Here is a 21,273-nt window from a genome sequence, read left to right on the forward strand (position 1 = left end):
CAGTGGACGTGCTCCAGGGGCACAGGCACAGATAAAAGACCTGAAGGGACTCAGTGCAATAATCTATTTATTTTATTTAATAAATGTTTTTTTTTTTATTGGTATGGATGTGAGGATGTGTGTATATATATTGTAAATTTTTACTGCTACAGATCTGCTCTGCTGAAGTTTCGTTGTATTTCATACAATGACAATAAATAAATCTATCTATCTAAATCTATCTATCTATCTATGAAACTGGTCCAAATCCTGGTCCAGTCTGGTCCGTGACGCGAGGTCCAGGAGCCGAGTGCACAAGATGGTTGTAAAATTAGTCTTAATCCCACTTCCCACTGAAATCTGAAAGTTACGGTCAGTCCATATCAGCACCAGGACACCAGGTAGAATTATGCCTCTGCGCGCTATGCTCAGGTCAAACTTGTACACCCAGAAACGAGCGGGCAAAGGCGGATAGAGCAGTGAGCGACTGCCCTGGCCCCGGCGGCGGCAGCGAGAGTCCCAGCGGCGACAGTCCCGGGTCCCGGCGGCGGGTCTGTCAGGTCGGGTCTTTGACTCTGTTCTCGCCATTTCCTGTGTGGAGCTTTAGGCTAAAGTAGCAGCTGCCGCTAATCGTGGAGCTGCTACGAGTTGACGCAGCAGGTTGACGTGACGTGACGTGAGTGACAGGACAGTTGTCCAATCACATTACACTAAATAAACAGAGACTGTGATGTGTGAAATGCGCCAAGCAAAATCATTTTAAAATAGTAAAAATAACGGCCTGTTGGGGGGTGGGGCACCAGTGGCCGCTAGGGGGGGGCACGGCCCTCAAATGCCCCACCTTGCCGCCGACACAGTTAATTGTCCGTAACAACCCCAAACTTACCTGGTTTTCTTGCGCAGCTACTAAACTGACAACGTTTTCCGACTAGGCTGTTTTTGAACCTTCTTGCCTTCGTGTTGAATGTTGTTACATTCTGAACATTCTGCCATTGCCCGATGTTATTTCAAAGTCATAGCCTCACTCCATCGGTCTTTCTTTAAGTTTTAAATACCCCGAGTGGCAGTCTACGCTATAATGTCTGCGTGTTTTAAAATATATCTGATATCGAAACAAAAAAAAAGCATAAATATGGCCCTATAGCCACTTACGTGTTGGCAAACAGCTGAAATAAATTAGAAATAATAAAATAAACTGCATATAATATGTGCCTCGTAAACCTTAGGCATCAATAACCCGACACAACCTTAACCTTCAGAACATAAAACGAGGTCAAATGGGCTAATTAAGGACATGACGTACACTTCATACTACAAGCATAAACAATGAGACTCGTCTTTTCAGATGTAGGTAACAATACTAACAATAACTTTTTTTTTTTTTTTTTGTAGTTAAACCGCCACCCGCCCGAATTTAATTAAAATATAATTTTTCGTCACGTCATCCGCCCGACCCGCGGATTAACCGCGGATACCGCGGTTGTAACCGCAATCCGCGCATCTCTACTGACCGCACACTCACGGTGTGTGGAACAAATTTTTTGTGGGGTTCAAAATCCTGGGTCCCACAAGGGAAATCATTGGAATGGATAGAGGAGACGTTGCTGATATGTCTAGTGCAGAAATTTCAAGTTCTCCACACTTCACAAAAACATGACTATGTGTGCTTAAGTGTACTTAAGATTGGCCCTCTACAGGCCACAAACGGTACTGCAGTTTGACTTTTTCACGCCAAGTTCAAGCAATCCACCTTGAAGGTGGAAAAGCGCTATAGAAAAATGTGACCATTTACCATTTACCATAATAAAAATGCAGTGTGTTATCGTGTCTCATATTTTCGAAGGAAGAAGCTAGCTAGCAAGGGAGCTAATGTTAGAATAGCATCCCTTGCTAGCTAATGTTAGACTAGCCTACGTATGCTAACCCAGTGTCCCCAACCCTTTTTGCGCCACGGATGTTGTGGTTTTATATCTGACAATATTTCACGGACCGGGGGCTGTGTACGGGCGGCGGCGGTGTACGGGCGGAGAGGTGCGGTGCGAGGCAGAAGTAATGTATTCTTAGTTATTTAGGGGATTGGGGACACTGTACAAACCAATTTGCATGTGTTTTCTAAACACCGGAGCAAGGCTAGCTAACCAATCGCCATGCTCGATTGGGAAAACGTTTGATGGAAGACGATGTTAGATTCTGCCAGCTACTTTTCCACTTTATTCACTTATATGACATTTCATTGGGCCGTAAAAAATACTATAATTAGTTGTAATGAGAGAATAAATTAGAGATTATTAGCCAAGCTTCGCGTCCAGACTTCAGTGCTTTGCTAACATACACGTGTATGTTAGCAATGGTAATTGGTTCACATTACAAGAAGCTAAACTGGAAGCAGAGACCGGCTCTGCTATATGGATAACTGCAAACGATGTTTGCCACATAAGCCTTTCAGAAATGTTTGTGTGAAATTTCTTATTGTAACATGAACCAATGGACAATGGTAACAATTCATCGTTGCCTCTTCTATCAGACTTGTAGTAAGGTCAAGCTTTTTGCAGAGTTTTATCTTATTTTGAAATTACGGGATGTATTGAATTAACTTTTTAACATAAATTTGAGAGTCCCAGTCTTGACGTTCTTCTGAAGCACTCCATGTTGTGTCACTATCAAGGTTGCACTTGTCCATTGCCCTGTCTCTATCCTGAGTATATGTGTGATAGGTAGTTAGCCAAGCAATCTAGTAGTTTTCATCATTGTGGTATGCATTCTTATTTGGGCATGTACTACTATTCTCATATTTCTTTATTAAGATGTTTTCAACAGCTTTAGTGTAATAAGTATATGTACTACCTCTGAGAGGTAGTGTGGTTTCTTTTTCATCACAGTGTTTAACATGTGACTTTTTTCAGGTAAAAGTTCTGACAATGTTGATATATGGCATGTTTGATATATTGGTAGCATAATGATTAGGGCATAGATCTTTACCTAGCCTTGTGTTGCTTACATGTGTGTATGCACGTTTGTGCTTGTAGTAATGCAAGAGATTTAAGCTCAAATCCTGGAATTATCAGTGAAAGTATTGTTTCTATGTTTCAGATTCAGGCTAGAGTTCTAAAGGACTTAAATTGATAAATAGTGAATTTCCCCTTTTAATCTGTTTTCTACAGGTAAAATGGCGAGAAGGAGGGTAACCCCTCAGAGTGTAGCAGAGCAACATGTCATCAGTGGCACAGACCAGACTGCCATGTTGGATGTTAAATACATAAACCCCACTAAAGGTAAGTGTCTCTGCAATCAGTGTTAATTGGTACTTTGTACTGAAGATATCTGCTTAGGATAGTTATATTACATGTGTCTTAGGTGAAATGAGGGTTCTTTTTGCAGCTTCACCATGTTGCCAACATGGGCAATACATTTTTTACTAACTCTTACTTCTGTGAACAGGCAGGGGTGTATTTGCCCTGTCGCCTTTTCAAAAAAGGGATTTTGTGGTCGAATATAGAGGACAACTTATTGACCTTGAGGAATCAGAGAGGGGGAGGAGGATATATAATGCAAAATGCTTGGGCTTCATGTTCGACTTCATGTGGCATGGAAAGAAATGGTGGTAAGCATTTACTGTATGGTGGGTGTTAAAGGGAAACTTTAGTGTAAAATGAAAATTGGCATGTTTCTTCAAGCTGTTTTTTATGGTTTAAAAAATAATGTAATCTTCATATGCTTTCCCTATGCCCATAGCCCTACTATTGTTAAAATTATAAAAATTTGTGAAGTTCTAAATGCAACAGGCTAGCGCAGTTTATTTCAGCAAACATACCAACTCGGTATGATGTTTTAACATGCCAGTTTTCATTTTACACCAAAGTTTTTCTTTAATTTCTGGCCAGACAAGCTTCCAATAATCAGTAGATGATCTTGGCCTAATGTCCTGCTTGACTTTTGATACTTTATGTCTCATTTGAAGCATTGATGCTGCGATGGAAGACGGCTCATTGGGAAGGCTGGTCAACGATGATCATGTCCATCCTAACTGTAGGATGAAAAGGATATTAGTTGGTAGAAAGCCACACCTCTGCCTGTTCGCTGTTAGAGACATACACAGTGGAGAGGAGATTACTTATGACTACGGAGATGACAATTGGCCATGGAGAGAAAAGGTTTGTCAGTGACATTGTATGTGCCTCTGTATATGTTTTATCAATTATATCATCTTTTGACTGACTGCTGCCCTCGTGGCCAGGTGACCCTTGTATATACCCTTGTAAAGGATATATCTCTATCTATCTATCTAGATATATAATATATAATGATACACTGTATACTTCAAATGATGCTGATGTTCTTCATGGTTGTATTTCTGCTAAAACAGGAGGTTGGGTATGACTTGGAGTGCTTGTTTAATGATTTAGAGTTAAAATGAGTTGCTGACTGGCTGATGGTCTCAACCCAGTAGAAGACACATGCTACTGTATAGCTGTTGTGTAGTATGATGAGTACTACACATACCAATTCTGAATAACTGATTGTAATTCATAACTTAGGCTGATGGAGACTCTCCTGACGAAGCTGTGGAGAACCCAGTGATGCAACAGGAAGAGGTTTCACCCCCCAGCTTGCAGGTAAAAATCTGTTACCAGACTTTGTGTTTAGATACTTGTCAACGTGTTTGTGATTTGAGGCAATGCAAACACACACACTTACTAGGTGTAATGAGGTTCAAGATCATGTCATAGAGTATTTTCAGTTGTGAGGATTAGTGGGCTGGTTTGATCAGATATGGTTCTTGCTTACACTCACACAGTCTCAGGTACAGCGTTGTGGGGTATCTGTACCCATCCTCCACTCCAAGTTACTGATAATACAGGTGACACACACACAGTCTCAGGTACAACCTTGTGTGGGCCATGTAAAGGATAGTTTGCAGAGAAGGACATTTACTGCTACAGCCAAAGTCTACTAGAATGTAACCTTCTTGTTAACACAACCCACATGCTACAAGCAATTCTTGGATCACTGACTTTACACTGACTGCAGTTACTGCACACTGAAGTGGTGGTGCTTTTTAAACTGTTCTTTTAACACATGCTGAGACATACATCACCGCTCAATATAACATGTGGGCCATACACACACAGTGAAGATAACTTGGCAAATATGATGCACTGTATACTTCAAATAATGCTGATGTTCTTCAGGGTTGTATTTCTGCTAAAACCGGAGGTTGGGTATGACTTGGAGTGCTTGTGTAATGATTTAGAGCTAAAATGAGTTGCTGACTGGCTGATGGTCTCAACCCAGTAGAAGACACATGCTACTGTATAGCTGTTGTGTAGTATGATGAGTACTACACATACCAATTCTGAATAACTGATTGTAATTCATAACTTAGGCTGATGGAGACTCTCCTAACGAAGCTGTGGAGAACCCAGTGATGCAACAGGAAGAGGTCTCACCCCCCAGCTTGCAGGTAAAAATCTGTTACCAGACTTTATGTTTGCATTGCCTCAAATCACAAACACATTGACAAGTATAAACACACACTCTTACTAGTTGTAATGAGGTTCAAGATCATGTCATAGAGTATTTTCAGTTGTGAGGATTAGTGGGCTGGTTTGATCAGATATGGTTCTTGCTTACACTCACACAGTCTCAGGTACAGCGTTGTGGGGTATCTGTACCCATCCTCCACTCCAAGTTACTGATAATACAGGTGACACACACACAGTCTCAGGTACAACCTTGTGGGGTATCTGTACCCATCCCCCACTCCAAGTTACTGATAATACAGGTGACACACACACAGTCTCAGGTACAGCGTTGTGGGGTATCTGTACCCATCCCCCACTCCAAGTTTATGATAATACAGGTGACACACACACAGTCTCAGGTACAGCCTTGTGTGGGCCATGTAAAGGACAGATTATAAAGGAAAGGATGTTTACTGGTGGAGCCAAACTCTGATAGGGATCCAAGAATTGCTTGTAGCATGTGGGTTGTGTTAACAAGGTTACATTCTGATTGTACACTGACTGCACACTGACGTGGTGGTGCGTTTTAAACAATTCTTTTAACACAAGACATGCTTAAGATGACTCTGTTTGCATTAGCATCATTTTGCAGCAACAATCAACAGGTCTGGTAATAAATTCTGGTTGCTTGCATCTATGACAAAGATTCAGTCTGAACATTTCATTTGATCCCTCCCAATTTATTTTTGGTTTGATTTGAAACATGCAGTCTTATAATCTAAATTTCTTTGAATGTTTTAGAGTGGCAGTGGAGACTCCTTTGTCAAGGATTTAGAGAATAGTTCCTTTGTATGCAGCTCCAGCATGGTGTTGCAACACAAAAAGGTTTTTGAAAAAGCCAAGTCCACCTTGGTAACCTACTCAGACTCCAGCGAATCAGCCATCAGTTCCAGCACTAAAGAAGATGTTCCCCCATCCACCATGCAGGTATCTTTGTCCTTTGTAGCAACTTCAGTAATTTCAGCAATAGCGCCCTGTCACTAAGCATGCCCGCATTTCAACCTGCCACTGTCTTGATAGAATAGATTTTGAAGTGCTCATTCACTGTTTCATTGTTTTGTTTTGTTTTTTACAGCAAAATATTTTGCGTTTAAAATACATGAAAGTGAAATGGCTTGTTTAGGTTTGGGCAGCACAGCACAAATGCCAATCCACTTTCAATAAAATCCACTTTCAATCAAATCCACTTTTATTTATATAGAACATTTCCTACTTTGAGCACTCATAGCTGAATCAAGCTATGCACGTCCATGTAATTATAAATCTACTGTGGTAAAAACAGTCTGGGTCAAGGGGAGTCATGACATTGTAATTACATATGTGTATTCTGCCTGTTCTTTAGACTATTTTTGGTCATTTGAAATGGCATTGTTTTGACATAGGAGTGGATGGACTAGGGATGGGCATGATTAGTTGATTCATCGATAATTGATCATTAAGAATTTCATCGATTACGTTAATTTTAATCGACAAACCGAATGTAGGTTGCTGTGCGTAGTGTAGAGTGACCAAACAGGGTCAGTACGTGTAGCTCTCTGCACTCAGAAGGAGCGAGACACAAACAGTCGGTCAGTCTGCAACGTACTGAAGTGCAAATATGAATGATGTGCAACGATGACTTGTACAAGAAAGTCCACGCTTTCCGTTCGGGACAAGTGTGAGTTCATGTGCACAGTGTATAAAGCAGCACATATGTTTCGGTGTCCAGTGGGAAAAAGCTTTGCCAGGTGAGAGTCGCACAATGTAGATGACGAGTCCCGACCTCCCGCCCCTCGTACGGTGTCCTGGTTTTGACAAACACAAATATGATCACACTAACCTGTATTCCGCTGAGTCGTGTCTTTTAATCCGACAGAAATTGACCGCATCAGCGCACAAGAGCTGTAGTTTTATCTTCGCTTAGTTTATGCAAATTAGTGATGCGGTTTTAAGTTTCATTTTGTGGGAGTTGCGCAAAACTGAATTAAACACATTATATAATTTCAAACGGATTGATGTGGCTCTAGAGTCGTTACGGTTTATATGTCGTAAAGTTGAATTTATTTATGCAGATTAGTGCAGATAGTAATAATAATAATGATGATAATTTTAATATAAAAACGTTAATGATTAATCGATAATCGATCGTTAATTCTTCCGACGATCGATTAAGAAAATTTCACCGAATGCCCGTCCCTAGGATGGACACTTTCACATTCCATTCTTCTATGATGGCCATGTTAAAAAGTGACAGGCCTCTACTGTATCCATTCCACTTTTGATTGTTGTAGCTTCCACCTTGCCTGGTCATCCACCCCATCCTGCATCATCAAAATTTGATTCCGGCAGAGGGCCTATGCCCATAGGATCTCATTTACAGAACCTTATTTTCTAAGTTTTCCTCACGGTCCAATCAAATGACTGGATTAAAAAAAAAAAATCGACCTACAGCTAGCAAGACACTGACCGATGTGACCGTTAGGATGCTGATTTAGGTTGATTGGATTTGAAAACAGTCATTTGATTGGATATTTTCTCTGACAAATTTGAATCATGTTTTAAGACTTGTATTTGTTTTAGCTGGGGTTACTATTGGGTGAATGCTCACCATTTTCATTATACTGAGAAACGGATATTAGTGTTGGCAATTGTTTGTATTGTTGATCAATTTAGTTAATGATAAGCAAGCACACTTGCAAGTTTGAGCATGGGATTGTACAGTATATAGACTAAATATCTGCTTTTGCTGTTTGCACTGTAATACCCTGATAACATGTAGACCATTGCCAGTTCTGGTCCTAGAGGGCTACTCATCTTGAGGCTCTCTCCAGTCCTAACCTAGCACATCTCATTCATCTAATCAGCTGCTTGCCAGGTCCTAAATTACCTAAATATACATGTGTATTAGGTGACATTTTGAAAGCCTGCACATACATTAGTTTTCCAGGACCTGTGTCGAAGACCTCCGATCTAGATTCAGTCGGAATAAAATTTCATCTTAATTATTAATCTAAGCAATACAGATCAGTAGCTATTAGTTACAATATATAATGTATTGTTTGTTTAAACTGTTTTCATTTGTGTTTATTAAAGAGCAAAGAGAAGATTCCTTTTGGGCTTGATCTTTCTGACTCCAGTATGAAACATGGAGAGGATGATGCTCGACAAATGATTGTGCCAAGGCTTAGGAGGACCAAAAGCATCTTTGTAAGTCCCACCAACAAATGTGTCATTTCCATGTACTATAGATATCTTCATTGTGTTTAGTTGAGTGGTCAAATGATTTGTAAAGTTATGACTATATGTGACGGGTTGTATGCGTACCCTCCCTTGAACAGGAGGCAGACCTCTGGTGGGCAGAACCAGCCAGTTTGCATTCATCAAGTGAGGCGCGGGTGTTATCCTACTGGGAAAACACCTGTTAACCATTTGCTACCTGTTTATTTGCGCTTGTAAGCTCTCGGTTCCGCCACTTAGCCTCTTTACATGAACAAATTGTGTCCAGTGAAGTTGGCTTTGGATCTGCCACCTACGTGACGGGTAAAATGCAGTGCAAATTTTGTTGCGTGCTGTGCTGGGTAAACACAAGGCCATTGGGTGCTGTTTGTTCTGTTTGCTTTAAACAAAGGAAAAAAAAAAAATTGTCCAAAAAATGTTAAATCCATCCAACCAGGAGTAGAGACATGCATAGACATCAGACGTACTGTCATCATGAAACACAGTTATCCAATCTATCTGTAAAACACATATTCTAATATGTAACCCGTGTCAATTAGCCCACTTCCGGTTACAACTTTATCTGTGAAATAAAAGTCTCAAAATGAGGAAGGTTTGAGGCTGAATGTTTATTCATATTTGATCAGCGAATGAAGCTGTAGCTTTAGGCCGGAGCCAGATTCACTGCTGGCCCTCAGACCTGGTCCTTTTGGGAGAGCTCCGAGAAGTCAGGTTAATCCGGTCCTCCTGAGCTCTCTTTCCTGTGGATACAGGCTGATGATGGGGCCCTGGAGAGCTCGGTGGCCCTGGTGGCCGTGGGGAATCTGGTGCCGTTGTTGAGCCTGTCGCCATTGTTGAGCTCGGTGGCCCTGGTGGCCGTAGGGAACCTGGTGCCGTTGTTGAGCCTGTCGCCATTGTTGAGCTCGGTGGCCCTGGTGGCCGTAGGGAACCTGGTGCCGTTGTTGAGCCTGTCGCCATTGTTGAGCTCGGTGGCCCTGGTGGCCGTGCGGAATCTGGTGCCGTTGTTGAGCTCGGTGGCCCTGGTGGGTGCTGGTCTTGGGACTGGAGCTCCTGTGTTTTTTGCTTACAGACGCCTGCTCCTCGCGTTTGCGTTTTAGCCCAGAAGTTTGTCCTCTTGAGGCTACCATAGTGGGAGGAGCCTTAGAGGACGGGGCGGGGTCTTGAGCACTTTGACTCACTTTGGACAGAAGCCAGTGGCTCTGCATCACACTGAAAGACAAGACACAAACACAGTTAGTGATTTAAAGGAGAAATGCTGCCCCCGTGTCTGTGTACACTGGTGTATGTAGTATGTAGTATGTAGTATGTAGTATTTCTGTGGTGTAAAGTGCTTTGAGCGCCTGGAAGGTAAAAATGTGACCATTTAATAGTCTTTATGCCACTGCTGCTCAGGTTTTGGAGGTAATGCATGTCTCCTCTCTTCTTTTCTGCAGTGTGAAGTTTGAAACAGACATCTTCTGGTTGGTGGGCGACCACTCAACCTACTGCACCGCTGCCTCCACCCTTCTAAAGTTCCTCTGCTCATTCGTTTCCATTGACATATAGTGACGTGTGTGTGAGGGGACAGTGGGTACTCACTAGGCGCCGCTGAGGTGGCTCATGGTGAGGAAGGGGTGCTCGAGCACTTCCTTGGGGCTGATCCTCGTCTCTGGGTTGAGGTCCAGCATACGTATGAGCAGGTTGACAAAGACGGCCCGGTCGTGCTTCTCTGTGGGGGTACAGGAGGCCAGAGGGCCCCGGGGGTCTCTCTGAAACACACACACACACAAAGGGTCACATCTGCACCTGTGGCTCTACTTTACAATGTTACAATCACAAGTGTGACATCAACTGCCCCAACCATATGTGAGCTGAATCTATCAACACAACTGTGGCTGGAGGTGGGGATGTACCTTGCTCAGGAGCACTACAACACTAGTGTGAAGCAGCAGCACTTGAGTCGGTGGCCAACACCTCTTTTGTTTTTCAAAACCCTAACACACGACTTTGAGACAGTTTAGGACTCAACCTGTGCCCTGAGTAAAAATGAGGTGTGCTCTCACCTTGTGGATGTTCTCCAGACGTGTGACCCTGCGAGTGGACAACAAACCACTCTGAAACAGGAGCACACAATTACATATATATATATATATATATATATATATATATATATATCACACACACAGAGTGATGACACGTATAGCAGTGAACAGAAGGAGCTGGACGTACCTTATATGTCCACTTGTCTCTGTCCTGGGAGTGGCTGTAGAACATTTTGGTCCGGAGACCCTGGTCCAGACAGGACTTGTGAGGGTGTCCCACAGTCTCCACAATGAGCCTCATCATGTCCCGCTCGTCTCTAGCCTGAAACAGAGGAACTCCCAAGAACATCTCAGCGGCAATGCAGCCCACGGACCACATGTCTATGGCCCCATTGACAGGGGCCCGGAGGAGGCTCTCTGGAGCTCTGCACACACACATTATTGACAAATGAACAAATGATTTCAAACCACAGTTTAAAATACTTTGATTATAGCGAGAACATACAGGAGTATGCTACTACATTATAGGATTTATTCTGAACTGTGTACTGTCGTACCTGTACGGCAGAGTCTGTCTCTCCTTTGTCAGATCGGCCTTTCTCACTAAACACGCCAGGCCAAAGTCAATGATTTTGATGGACAGCGGCTTCTTCACGTGTTCCTCCATCATGATGTTCTCTGGTTTCAGATCAGTGTGCATGATGCCCTCACGCTGAAGGAACAGGAGAGCTCGGGCCATCTGCAAGCACACGTTACACACAGGACACATGTTAGTACAATATCACGCTTGATGACACACTTGATTATTTTGTCAAAGTGTGCTGCAGGGGCGTGTGTCTGTACCTGCCAGATGATCGGGCGAATCTCCATGAGGCTCAGACTCTTATAGGGCGTCTGGCTGAGAAACTGGGCCAGGCTGATGTCCAGCTTCTCAAACTCGTGGAAGAATCTTCCAGAAGACCAAAAGGAGCCGAGCCAGTGCACCATGTGGACGTGGTGTGCGCCGTGTGCAGAGAGGACCTGGAGGATCTTCAGCTGTCAAAAATCAGATCTATTCACGGTTATCTGATTGTGAGTGATCTGATTCTGAGTGATCACATTTGTACTGGCCATGTGAGTGTGCCCTCATGTAGATGTGAGAAGAACCTGTGCAAACTGACCTCTTGAAAACATGCTCTCAGGGCACATGGGCCTTTCAGGATCTTGAGCGCCACCGTCCGGTTGGTGGTGCGATTGTGACAGAGAGCGACATCTCCGTAGATCCCTGAGCCCAGCAGACTCTGCAGCTCGTATACGGTGGAGCTCGTCTCGATCAGGTCTCCAGACTTCAGTGTGGACGCCATTATATGTGGAGGGTTACAACTGTGTGCAAGTACAAATACTGACACAGGACACAAGTACAAGCACAGGTCGGAGCTGTGTACAAGTGCAAGTACAGGTGTTGTAAAGGTAGGGGTACAGGTACAGGTATCCTAAGAGCAGGAGTACAAGTATCTAGAAACAGGAGCTGTGTAAATGCATCTTCACTCTTCAGAGAAACAAATACAAGTGAGTGGCGAACGCTGAGAATCAAGCTTATAGAACAGCTTATAGAACACGAGTGACCACGGCAACACACATTTCTATTGACTTTGCTCATCATCGTTTTAAATCAAAGCAACTCCCCGTTGCCACGACGTTGCCATGGCGTGTATGGCATCGCATTCCGAAATCTTCTGAAACTGTTATATAAGACCGGTCACTTTTTATCTGGTCATTTTCACTGAGACCTTTGGAGTAAACACACACTTTGGAGAGAGCTCAGAACACTTTTTGTTGGAAACCCGTCGTTGGACCAAGTTTGACTTTAGTACAACTATGTCGTCTTGGGACACTTATGAGACCTCTGGTGCAGCAGGTAATCCACAAAAACCACACAGGACTCACTCAAGACACATCTCAAAAACAAGCGTTTCCAGTGACTCTCAGTCACTTTTCTGTGGAAATATTTAGGTTTTAGTATAAGAAACAACCACCCACTTCTGCACACAAACATTTAACACGTTATGAAAGTCAGTTTGACATGAAAACCAAGTTAGGTCTAACCAGGTCTAAAATCTGGTCTAAACCAGGTCTAAAATCTGGTCTAAACCAGGTCTAAACCAGGTCTAAACCAGGACTAAAACCAGGCCTAAACCAGGACTAAAACCAGGTCTAATCCAGGACTAAACCAGGTCTAAAGCAGGACTAAAACCAGTTCTAAACCAGGACTAAACCAGGTCTAAACCAGGTCTGAACCAGGTCTAAACCAGGACTAAACCAGGTCTAAACCAGGACTAAAACCAGGTCTAAACCAGGACTAAACCAGGTCTAAACCAGGACTAAAAACCAGGTCCAAAACCAGGTCTAAACCAGGACTAAACCAGGTCTAAAACCAGGACTAAACCAGGTCTAAACCAGGACTAAAACCAGGCCTAAACCAGGTCTAAACCAGGTCTAAAACCAGGTCTAAACCAGGTCTAAACCAGGACTAAACCAGGACTAAACCAGGACTAAACCAGGACTAAAACCAGGTCTAAACCAGGACTAAAACCAGGTCCAAACCAGGACTAAACCAGGTCTAAACCAGGACTAAACCAGGTCTAAACCAGGAGTAAAACCAGTTCTAAACCAGGACTAAACCAGGTCTAAACCAGATCTAAACCAGGTCTACAGCAGGACTAAAACCAGTTCTAAACCAGGACTAAACCAGGACTAAACCAGGACTAAACCAGGGCTAAAACCAGGACTAAACCAGGGCTAAACCAGGTCTAAAACAAAAACAGGACTAAACCAGGTCTCAAATCAGGACTAAACCAGGACTGAACCAGATCTAGACCAGGCCTAAAACCAGGTCTAAAACTAAACCAGGACTAAACCAGGTCTAAACCAGGTCTAAAATCAGGACTAAACCAGGAGTAAAACCGTCTAAACCAGGACTAAACCAGGTCTAAACTAGGACTAAAACCAGGTCTAAAACTAAAACAGGACTAAACCAGGTCTGAACCAGGTCTAAAATCAGGACTAAACCAGGACTAAAACCAGGTCTAAACCAGGACTAAACCAGGTCTAAACCAGGTCTAAAATCAGGACTAAAACCAGGTCTAATGCAGTACTAAACCAGGACTAAACCAGGTCTAAACCAGCTCTAACATCGGGATTAACCAGGTCTAAACCAGGTCTAAACTAGGACTAAACCAGGTCTAAACCAGGACTAAACCAGGACTAATCCAGGTCTAATCCAGGACTAAAACCAGGTTTAAGATCAGGACTAAACCCGGTCTAAACCAATTTGAAGAGAACAAACATGAATTTGCAGGATGTGGTTGCTACATTTCATGTCGTTTTAAAAAGCACGACAATATCAAGTAATCCAAAGTATTCAGATTACATTACTCACTTTAAGTAATTTAATAGATTACGTTACAAACTACATTTTGGGGTCTGTAATCTGTAGGGGAATACATTTTAAAAGTAACCTTCCCAACACTGGTCGTAGTAATTGTTGTAGCAGTAGTAGTAGTACTAAGTTATTTTAAAGGTAACAGTGGTATTTTGCAATTGGACAACAACAATGCAAGTAGCAGAAGAAAATCCTGTAGAAGTGTCCAGTGCATTTGACCCTGATGAAGTCTTGTCTTGTCTTTCTTGTCTAGCACCTCAGCACAGTTCAGAGGTCACCATCGGTCACACCCTGCAGGGCCGGACCGACTCTTACTCCGTCCTGCAGTGGCTTGGTGAGGGCTGCTTTGGCCGCGTAGCCAAGTGCCACGCCATGGACCAGGACCGGATTGTGGCTGTTAAGCTCCTCAAAGAGCAACAGTTTAAGGAGAAGGAGCACGAGGTAAGTCAGGTTTGTCAAATGAAACTGGAGGGTCAGAGTCACACAGACTTCTGTCCTGATTCAAATACAGTTTTTGCAAAGATTTGATTTTATATTGGCAGAGGTGCAGAGGTGGTAGAGCCAAAAGCTAATTGAATTTAGAGGACTAAACAGAACATGAGCTAGAGTCTACCAGTATTTGCTTTGTTAAATGCACTTTTTGACCAGTATTATGTCATGCATTTGACTTCACAGTTTGAACTCAAATCTATGTCTCTTTAGGTGTCCATGATGGAGGAGCTCAGTGTCCTCGACCCCAGCCACACAAACATCGTGTGCTTTGTGGAGCAGTTCGAGGTCATGGGCCTTCACTGTCTGGCCTTTGAGATGCTGGAAGTGGACCTCTATTCGTTCATGTCAAACAGGAACTGGGTACCACTCCAGCTAAATGAGATCCGGCCTATTGCCCACCAGGTACTAAAGGATTTACTGTAAATATTATGTTGCAACATGAAGGCCTTGCACCAAAGGTTTATGGTTTCAAAACTGATCTAGTTCATATTAAACTGTTAGCGTCACTTTGTTCATTTTTAGCGCATTTCTTACATCCCAATTCTCAGCAATTTGAAGTTCAACCTTTTTGTCAATTCTTTTTCCCTCTTGTGTCTTTGCAGTTGTTGGTGGCTCTAGATGCACTAAAAGGGCTTGGTATCGTACACACCGATATCAAGCCCGATAACATCATGTTCGTTGACCTGCAGGAGCACTCTTTAAGGGTCAAATTAATTGACTTTGGAGAGGCCAGGAAGGCCTCCCGAGTCCAGCTGGGGGCCACGCTCCAGCCGTGTGGATCCAGGTACGAGGCAACTCACACTAATATCAGGAGGAATACAGTGGGCATGGATTTTTAAAGGAGACATATGTTTGCGTCCCTTATATTTAGTTATATTATACTAAATACATTCATCACTTTAAACTGCAATATTGACCTAAAATAGTCATAGTTTAGAAACAAGCCTGCTTTTTTGTATAATATGTCTCCTTTAAAATATGACCAGAGCACATGACTAAACCAGGACTAAACCAGGACTAGTCTGAACTTTGTCTTTGTTTTCCAGAGCTCCTGAGGTCACACTCGGTCTTCCGTACACGGAGGCCATTGATGTGTGGGGGGTTGGCTGCATTCTAGCCTTTCTCTATCTGGCTGACAACCTGTTCCCAGTCACTTGTGAGTACCAAGCGGTAAAGCGCCTGGTGACTTTACTGGGTATGCCACCTGACCACCTGCTAGAGGCTGGACTCCATAGCAAGAACTTCTTTACCTAAGTCCAGTCCTCGAACGGCGCAGCATGGAGACTTCTGGTACTTATTCACTTTGTTTCTTGTTAATATTGAATCGTTTTAGTTTGATATGTCCAAAACTAGCCTTATAATTTTACTCACACTCTTGTCAATGTACAGACAGCTGAAGAATATGCTGCCAAATACGAAACCACCACTCAAGAGGAAAGCACCTACTTTGAAGTCCCCAGCTGCTTGGACAGCCCTGTCTGTGTAAGTCTCCACGACTGATCAACACTCGCCCTCATAATGCACATCTGTATTTCACAGAGTCTAATCAGTGTTTGTTTTGTAATGGACAGAACCCTCCTGATAACTCCAACGCCAAGGTAGAGGACAGGAAGGCCTTCCTTGACCTCCTGAAGGGGATGTTAAATATGTTTTGGAGATCAGAGACTGACTCCCAGTCAGGCCCTCCAACATGCTTACATAACAATGGGTCATCTGCAAGAGGCTGAGCTCCAGGGATAGTAAGTCTACACATCTCAACCACACAGTTATGTAAAAACCCAAAGAGTTTGTGGGGACTAATTTGTGTGTGTGTTTTTTTAGCTTCATGATCTCAGAGGAGTTGATGTCCATATGTCCATCAGTGGACTCCTCCTCAAGTCCCCCGGAGGATCAAGCTTCTGTCTCACATGAAACAACTGAAGTCGAGACAGATGCTCCTAAATCAGCCACATCTACAGGCCAAGACTCTGGCATCTGGTCCATTTGTGGACAAGCTTCTTCTGCGCCCCCGAGCTCCTGGGATGAAAATGAGCCCATTAACATCTCCGAGAGCTCTGAACTTATAGTCCTCCCTGGGTCAGAAGAAACACACCTGATTGCTGGAGTAGAGGACACAGACACCTCTCCTGTGACCAAAGCTCCGGCAGTGGACTCTTCTTCAAGTCCCCTGGAGGAGCAAACAGTGACTGAAGCTCCAAAACGCTTTTCTTTTGGGAGGATTCGCACAGTGCTACGGCGAGTCGTAGGTGCTGTGTGTCCCTCTGTGTGTCCACAAGGAAACCACTGAGTCTCCTTCCATTTATATTATGAATAAATATTTTATTATTGCACATCCATGTGTTCTGGTCTAATTTTGACTTTAACAGATTTTATAGACATAATAAATATGTCAGTTGGTCTCCATTAAGTAGAATCACAAGTGGGAAAAGATATGATACTATTGGAGTAAAGGATAGAATGGTAAATATGTACTTTTGTCTTACGATACAATAGAAATTATAGTTTTATAATGACTAAAATCATAGTTGCAGCCCTTGTCAACATAAACTACATTTAATTAGGGCTGCTGTGGTTTGTAAGAGAAAAGAGGTTTTCAGGATTTTCTGAAAGTCAGTAGTTGCAAGTGTATTCTTAGAATAAGAATTACAATTTGATCATAAATATCCTTGTACCTTTTTTATACACCACAAATTGTTGGGTTTGGTCTTCGCTCGGTTATAGATATCCATTCTGTCATATTTCAGTAGAATAACAATAAATATCCTTCAACCTTCACCTTATTAGACCACAGAATAATTACAAAGACTACCAAGGGATAGTGGTGTAGACTGTCCCCCAAAAGTACTTCCAAGTGTACAGTAGACCTGTGATGATAATTACTATATATCCACTTATAGTTCAAGATGGAACAATATATATTTAGGCTCTATATTTAGTCAGTCGTCTGTATATTTTCTTTGCAATAATGATTACATTTTTCTGAATTTTGTTTTTTGTTTTAAGGACACAACAACAGTTTTTGTGATTAGCGCCCCCCTGTGGCTCCTGATTGAGACAGACAACGTGCACTGACAGATAAGTGAAGGGACGTTTGAATCACCCTCTGTGTGCATGTGTGTGTGTGTGTGTGTTTGTTTTTATTACTATGTGGGGAACAAGACCTGACCGCTAGAGATGCGCGGATGGGCTATTTTTTCATCCGCAACCGCGACACAAAACTCATCATCCGCCCGCTATCCATTTTGCACCGAAGGTTTTCAAAACCGCACCCGCCCGCCATCCGCCGATTGATTTTAGATTTTAGAACAATCATACAGCAAACAAACTAAGGAGCTTCGATAAAAATGCAAACTCTATAGCTCATTCATTCCAAAATTCGCTCAGCGTGTATGTTCGCATTCTTAATTGTCAGAGTTGGCGTCAGAGCACATCTACTGGAGGGGCATGGGTCACCAGCAGGGGGGGCACTGCCATTTGAGAAATATTTTAACGCGGTGGAGTCATACACAGCAGACATGCTATCAAACACGTTTTTCTTTAACAGTATTAGGCTAATTGGCACTCGCCACTATCAAAGTTAGGGGCGAGGGGTATTGTTCTTCGTCGGTTTCTTTTTTTTTTTTTATTCCCTTTTCCGACCAAACGATCGCATTTTTGACCCCCTGAACATGGACGAAAAGTCCCCAAACCGGGGTCCAGATCGATCGGCCCGGCGAAAAATTCGATAAAATGGGCATCGCAACAATGACCCGAGTGACCCGACTCAACAGCGCCACCTAGAATTCGACCCCTATGGGAGTGGGGACAGGCAAAGTTTGTCGCAGGGAAACGAAATTCGGAACAGTGATAGAGAACAATGAGACAAGCCAAAAGATGAATTGGAGCATGACCCTATGACGAACAGGAAGTCGGCCATATTGGATCAAACATTCGGCGCCGTTTTGACTTGGGGGTCTACAAAAAGATTCAAGTCCCCGGGGTTTGGTCCAAATGAGCTCAGATTTGACATGTCACATCTACAGACATGAACTCACAGAAGTTGCCAAATTTTTTTGGGATACTCCTTACGGTTTGCCCGTAGCACGCCGGCGAATAACGCCTTCATTTCCTGTTTTTTCGGTGACCTGTCACGGCCACAGGCATTGTCCTAGAGAACTCAAATTCAAATCACAATTGCGTGATCCAGACCTGAATGTAATGAAAAATGAAATTTAATAAAAGTGAACTCTATAGCGCCCCCTAGCATAGACATGAAACGTCAACATTATTGGATTTGTACCAAATTCGGGAATTAAATTCTGCCCATGATTACAAGCAAAAAAGTTTATTACAGACATGATGCATTTTCCACCATTGGCCAGCAGGGGCGCAAAGACTCCCCCAAAAAATAGTAAAAAAATTATTATATGCCCATGTTTAATCGGATCGTGCTGAAATTTCAATCAATAATGCATGATGTGAGCCTGAATATAATACACTACAAAACAGATGAAAAGTGAACACTATAGTGCCCCCTAGCATAGACATGACCTGTCAACATTATTGGATTTGGACCAAATTCAGGGAATAAGTTCTATGCATGACTATGAGCAAAACATAAATAACGGACATGGTGCATTTTCCACTGTTGGCCAGCAGGGGCGCATTCACTCCTAAAAATATTTAAAGGGGCATTATGTAATGTGTCTAATGGACGAGCTGTCGGCCTGGGCGGTGTCGGGAAGACAGGGTGGCGTGACGGGGCAGTCGCGAGTCCCAGGCGGTCGCGTGGGGGGGCGGTGCGTGCCGGGGCGAGGGCCACCATCGCCGCGCGCGGCTTTAATTTATCTTATTCTTTAATTTTGGGATCTTTCAATACTATAAAATTATGTTGTTTATTTCTGTAATTTTCATATAATTCCATGGAAATACTGAATGCATAGAATCTTGGCACCAAAATAAAACGATACATTTTTTCTGTAACCTCAAGAGTCAATAATTTCACTATAACATTATATTATAATATAACTATACATTTATTTTATGCTATTATCCATATTGATACATCCATATGGTCCAGCTCACAATTTTCAAATAGATATTGTTTCGGTTTATTCATAACAAAATAAAAACAAATCTCTTCACATTAAAAGAGGTGCAGAGCATTACTGGGTCATAAAAATGTCTTTAAAGTCTCAGTACAGGTGCTGCTCGAGGGTTGAGCTTAAATCTCGGCAAAATAATGGCTCATAATGTAATGCCCTGATCAAAAATCTTTATGCCCTTCCCCAGGTAATAAAAGGACTTTTAATATAAGCAGTTGCTGTGTCTCAGGTTTGTACCGTGCCTATTTTTACATTATCAAGTCAAGGCCACAGTCTGCTGCATAAAATTTCTTTCTCTAAACTCTGAACGCTGCATCAAATCCAGTGGAAATAAAAGTACTACTGTAGTCAAGTAAAAATCTTACATATGTGCACTTTACTTTGTGTAACTTTTCTGGTGGAGCGACCGTCATATATTTTTCTCTGTGGAGATGTTATTGATTTGTATGGAATATTCCACAGTATGGCATTAAACCTTTCTATCTTCATGGAGACCAAATCAAACCAAGTTACAGGTCAGATGTGTGGAGAGGCGACCCCGCTCACAGTCAGAAGATCTGATTTTCTAGGTATTTTTGAACTGTAAAACCACCTGTAATTGAATAAATGTAAAGTAGATCTGTTTAATGTCGTACTGTGGAACATTCCAAGCAGAGCAGTGACCTAACCATAGAAACAAACAGGTGATGGATCCTGCACCAGAAAAGTTACACAGTTCATCTTTAAGTACATTTTAAAGTAGATTCTTTTGTCACTACATCTAAGAGAAGGTATCACAACTTTACTTCATTTTTGAGCACAATTGAAAAGTAAAAGTATTTTCTATTTTAGTCTGAGACCTGCTGAAAAGCCTGAGGGGTTTATTTTTTATTACAGTCATAGACAGGTATTTTCTGTTCAAATCACATCTTTTTAAAGGTGAAATCTACAGCCAGTTCTCTCCATAAAAACACCCAGGCTGATCATTGACGATTATACTGAATACTAAACCAGGACTAAATCAGGGCTAAAGCAGGACTAAACCAGAACTAAACCAGGGCTAAACCAGGACTAAACCAGGACTAGACTAGGACTAGACCAGGACTAAACCAGGACTAAACCAGGAATAAACCAGGATTAGACCAGGACTAAACCAAGAGTAAACCAGGAGTAAACCAGGGCTAAACCAGGGCTAAACCAGGGCTAGACCAGAGCTAGACCAAGACTGGCCCAGGATTAAACCAGGACTGAACCAGGACTAAAGCAGGGCTAAACCAAAACTAAACCAGGACTAAATCAGTTAGTTTGAGATCTGGTGAAAAGCCTGAGTTTTTTTTTTTTTAATACATTCATAGTTTGAGCAAACAAACATGTACTAATAAAAACAGCTAAGAAAAAAATATGTTTCAGCACAAAAATATATCAGAATCACTACATTTGAAGACCTCAAACTGCATGAAATACTTTGACTTTTTACTCTTTAATTACATTTTTAAACAGGTATTTTCTGCCCAAATCACAAATCTACAGCCAGTTCTGTCAGTAAAAAGAACCCGGCT

At 42.4% G+C, this 21,273-nt stretch overlaps 2 protein-coding genes across 3 annotated transcripts; both read left to right on the top strand.

Moving 5' to 3' along the window:
- The first annotated feature begins 2,563 nt into the window (after nucleotides 1-2,563).
- LOC129412370 (uncharacterized) lies at nucleotides 2,564-10,694 on the top strand. Its single transcript, XM_055166000.1, has 8 exons — nucleotides 2,564-3,251; nucleotides 3,418-3,580; nucleotides 3,938-4,130; nucleotides 4,515-4,592; nucleotides 5,363-5,440; nucleotides 6,243-6,428; nucleotides 8,574-8,687; nucleotides 10,151-10,694. The coding sequence occupies exons 1-8, from the start codon at nucleotides 3,146-3,148 to the stop codon at nucleotides 10,160-10,162; spliced, it is 930 nt and encodes a 309-aa protein (XP_055021975.1). The 5' UTR covers nucleotides 2,564-3,145; the 3' UTR covers nucleotides 10,163-10,694.
- Nucleotides 10,695-10,947: 253 nt separating this feature from the next.
- LOC129412396 (homeodomain-interacting protein kinase 1-like) lies at nucleotides 10,948-16,289 on the top strand. 2 transcript variants are annotated; one of them, XM_055166198.1, is made up of 7 exons: nucleotides 10,948-12,635; nucleotides 14,413-14,600; nucleotides 14,862-15,053; nucleotides 15,254-15,435; nucleotides 15,698-15,941; nucleotides 16,041-16,133; nucleotides 16,223-16,289. In XM_055166198.1, the coding sequence occupies exons 1-5, from the start codon at nucleotides 12,596-12,598 to the stop codon at nucleotides 15,903-15,905; spliced, it is 810 nt and encodes a 269-aa protein (XP_055022173.1). In that variant the 5' UTR covers nucleotides 10,948-12,595; the 3' UTR covers nucleotides 15,906-15,941; nucleotides 16,041-16,133; nucleotides 16,223-16,289. The 2 variants fall into 2 exon arrangements, with proteins under 2 accessions (XP_055022173.1, XP_055022172.1); XM_055166197.1 differs by lacking the exon at nucleotides 10,948-12,635 and having other exon boundaries at nucleotides 13,803-14,600.
- Nucleotides 16,290-21,273: the final 4,984 nt, after the last annotated feature.

The sequence above is a fragment of the Boleophthalmus pectinirostris genome, unplaced genomic scaffold, assembly GCF_026225935.1.
Source record: "Boleophthalmus pectinirostris isolate CB_2022bp ecotype Guang Dong unplaced genomic scaffold, ASM2622593v1 HiC_scaffold_8, whole genome shotgun sequence".
Classification (NCBI taxonomy): Eukaryota; Metazoa; Chordata; class Actinopteri; order Gobiiformes; family Gobiidae; genus Boleophthalmus; species Boleophthalmus pectinirostris.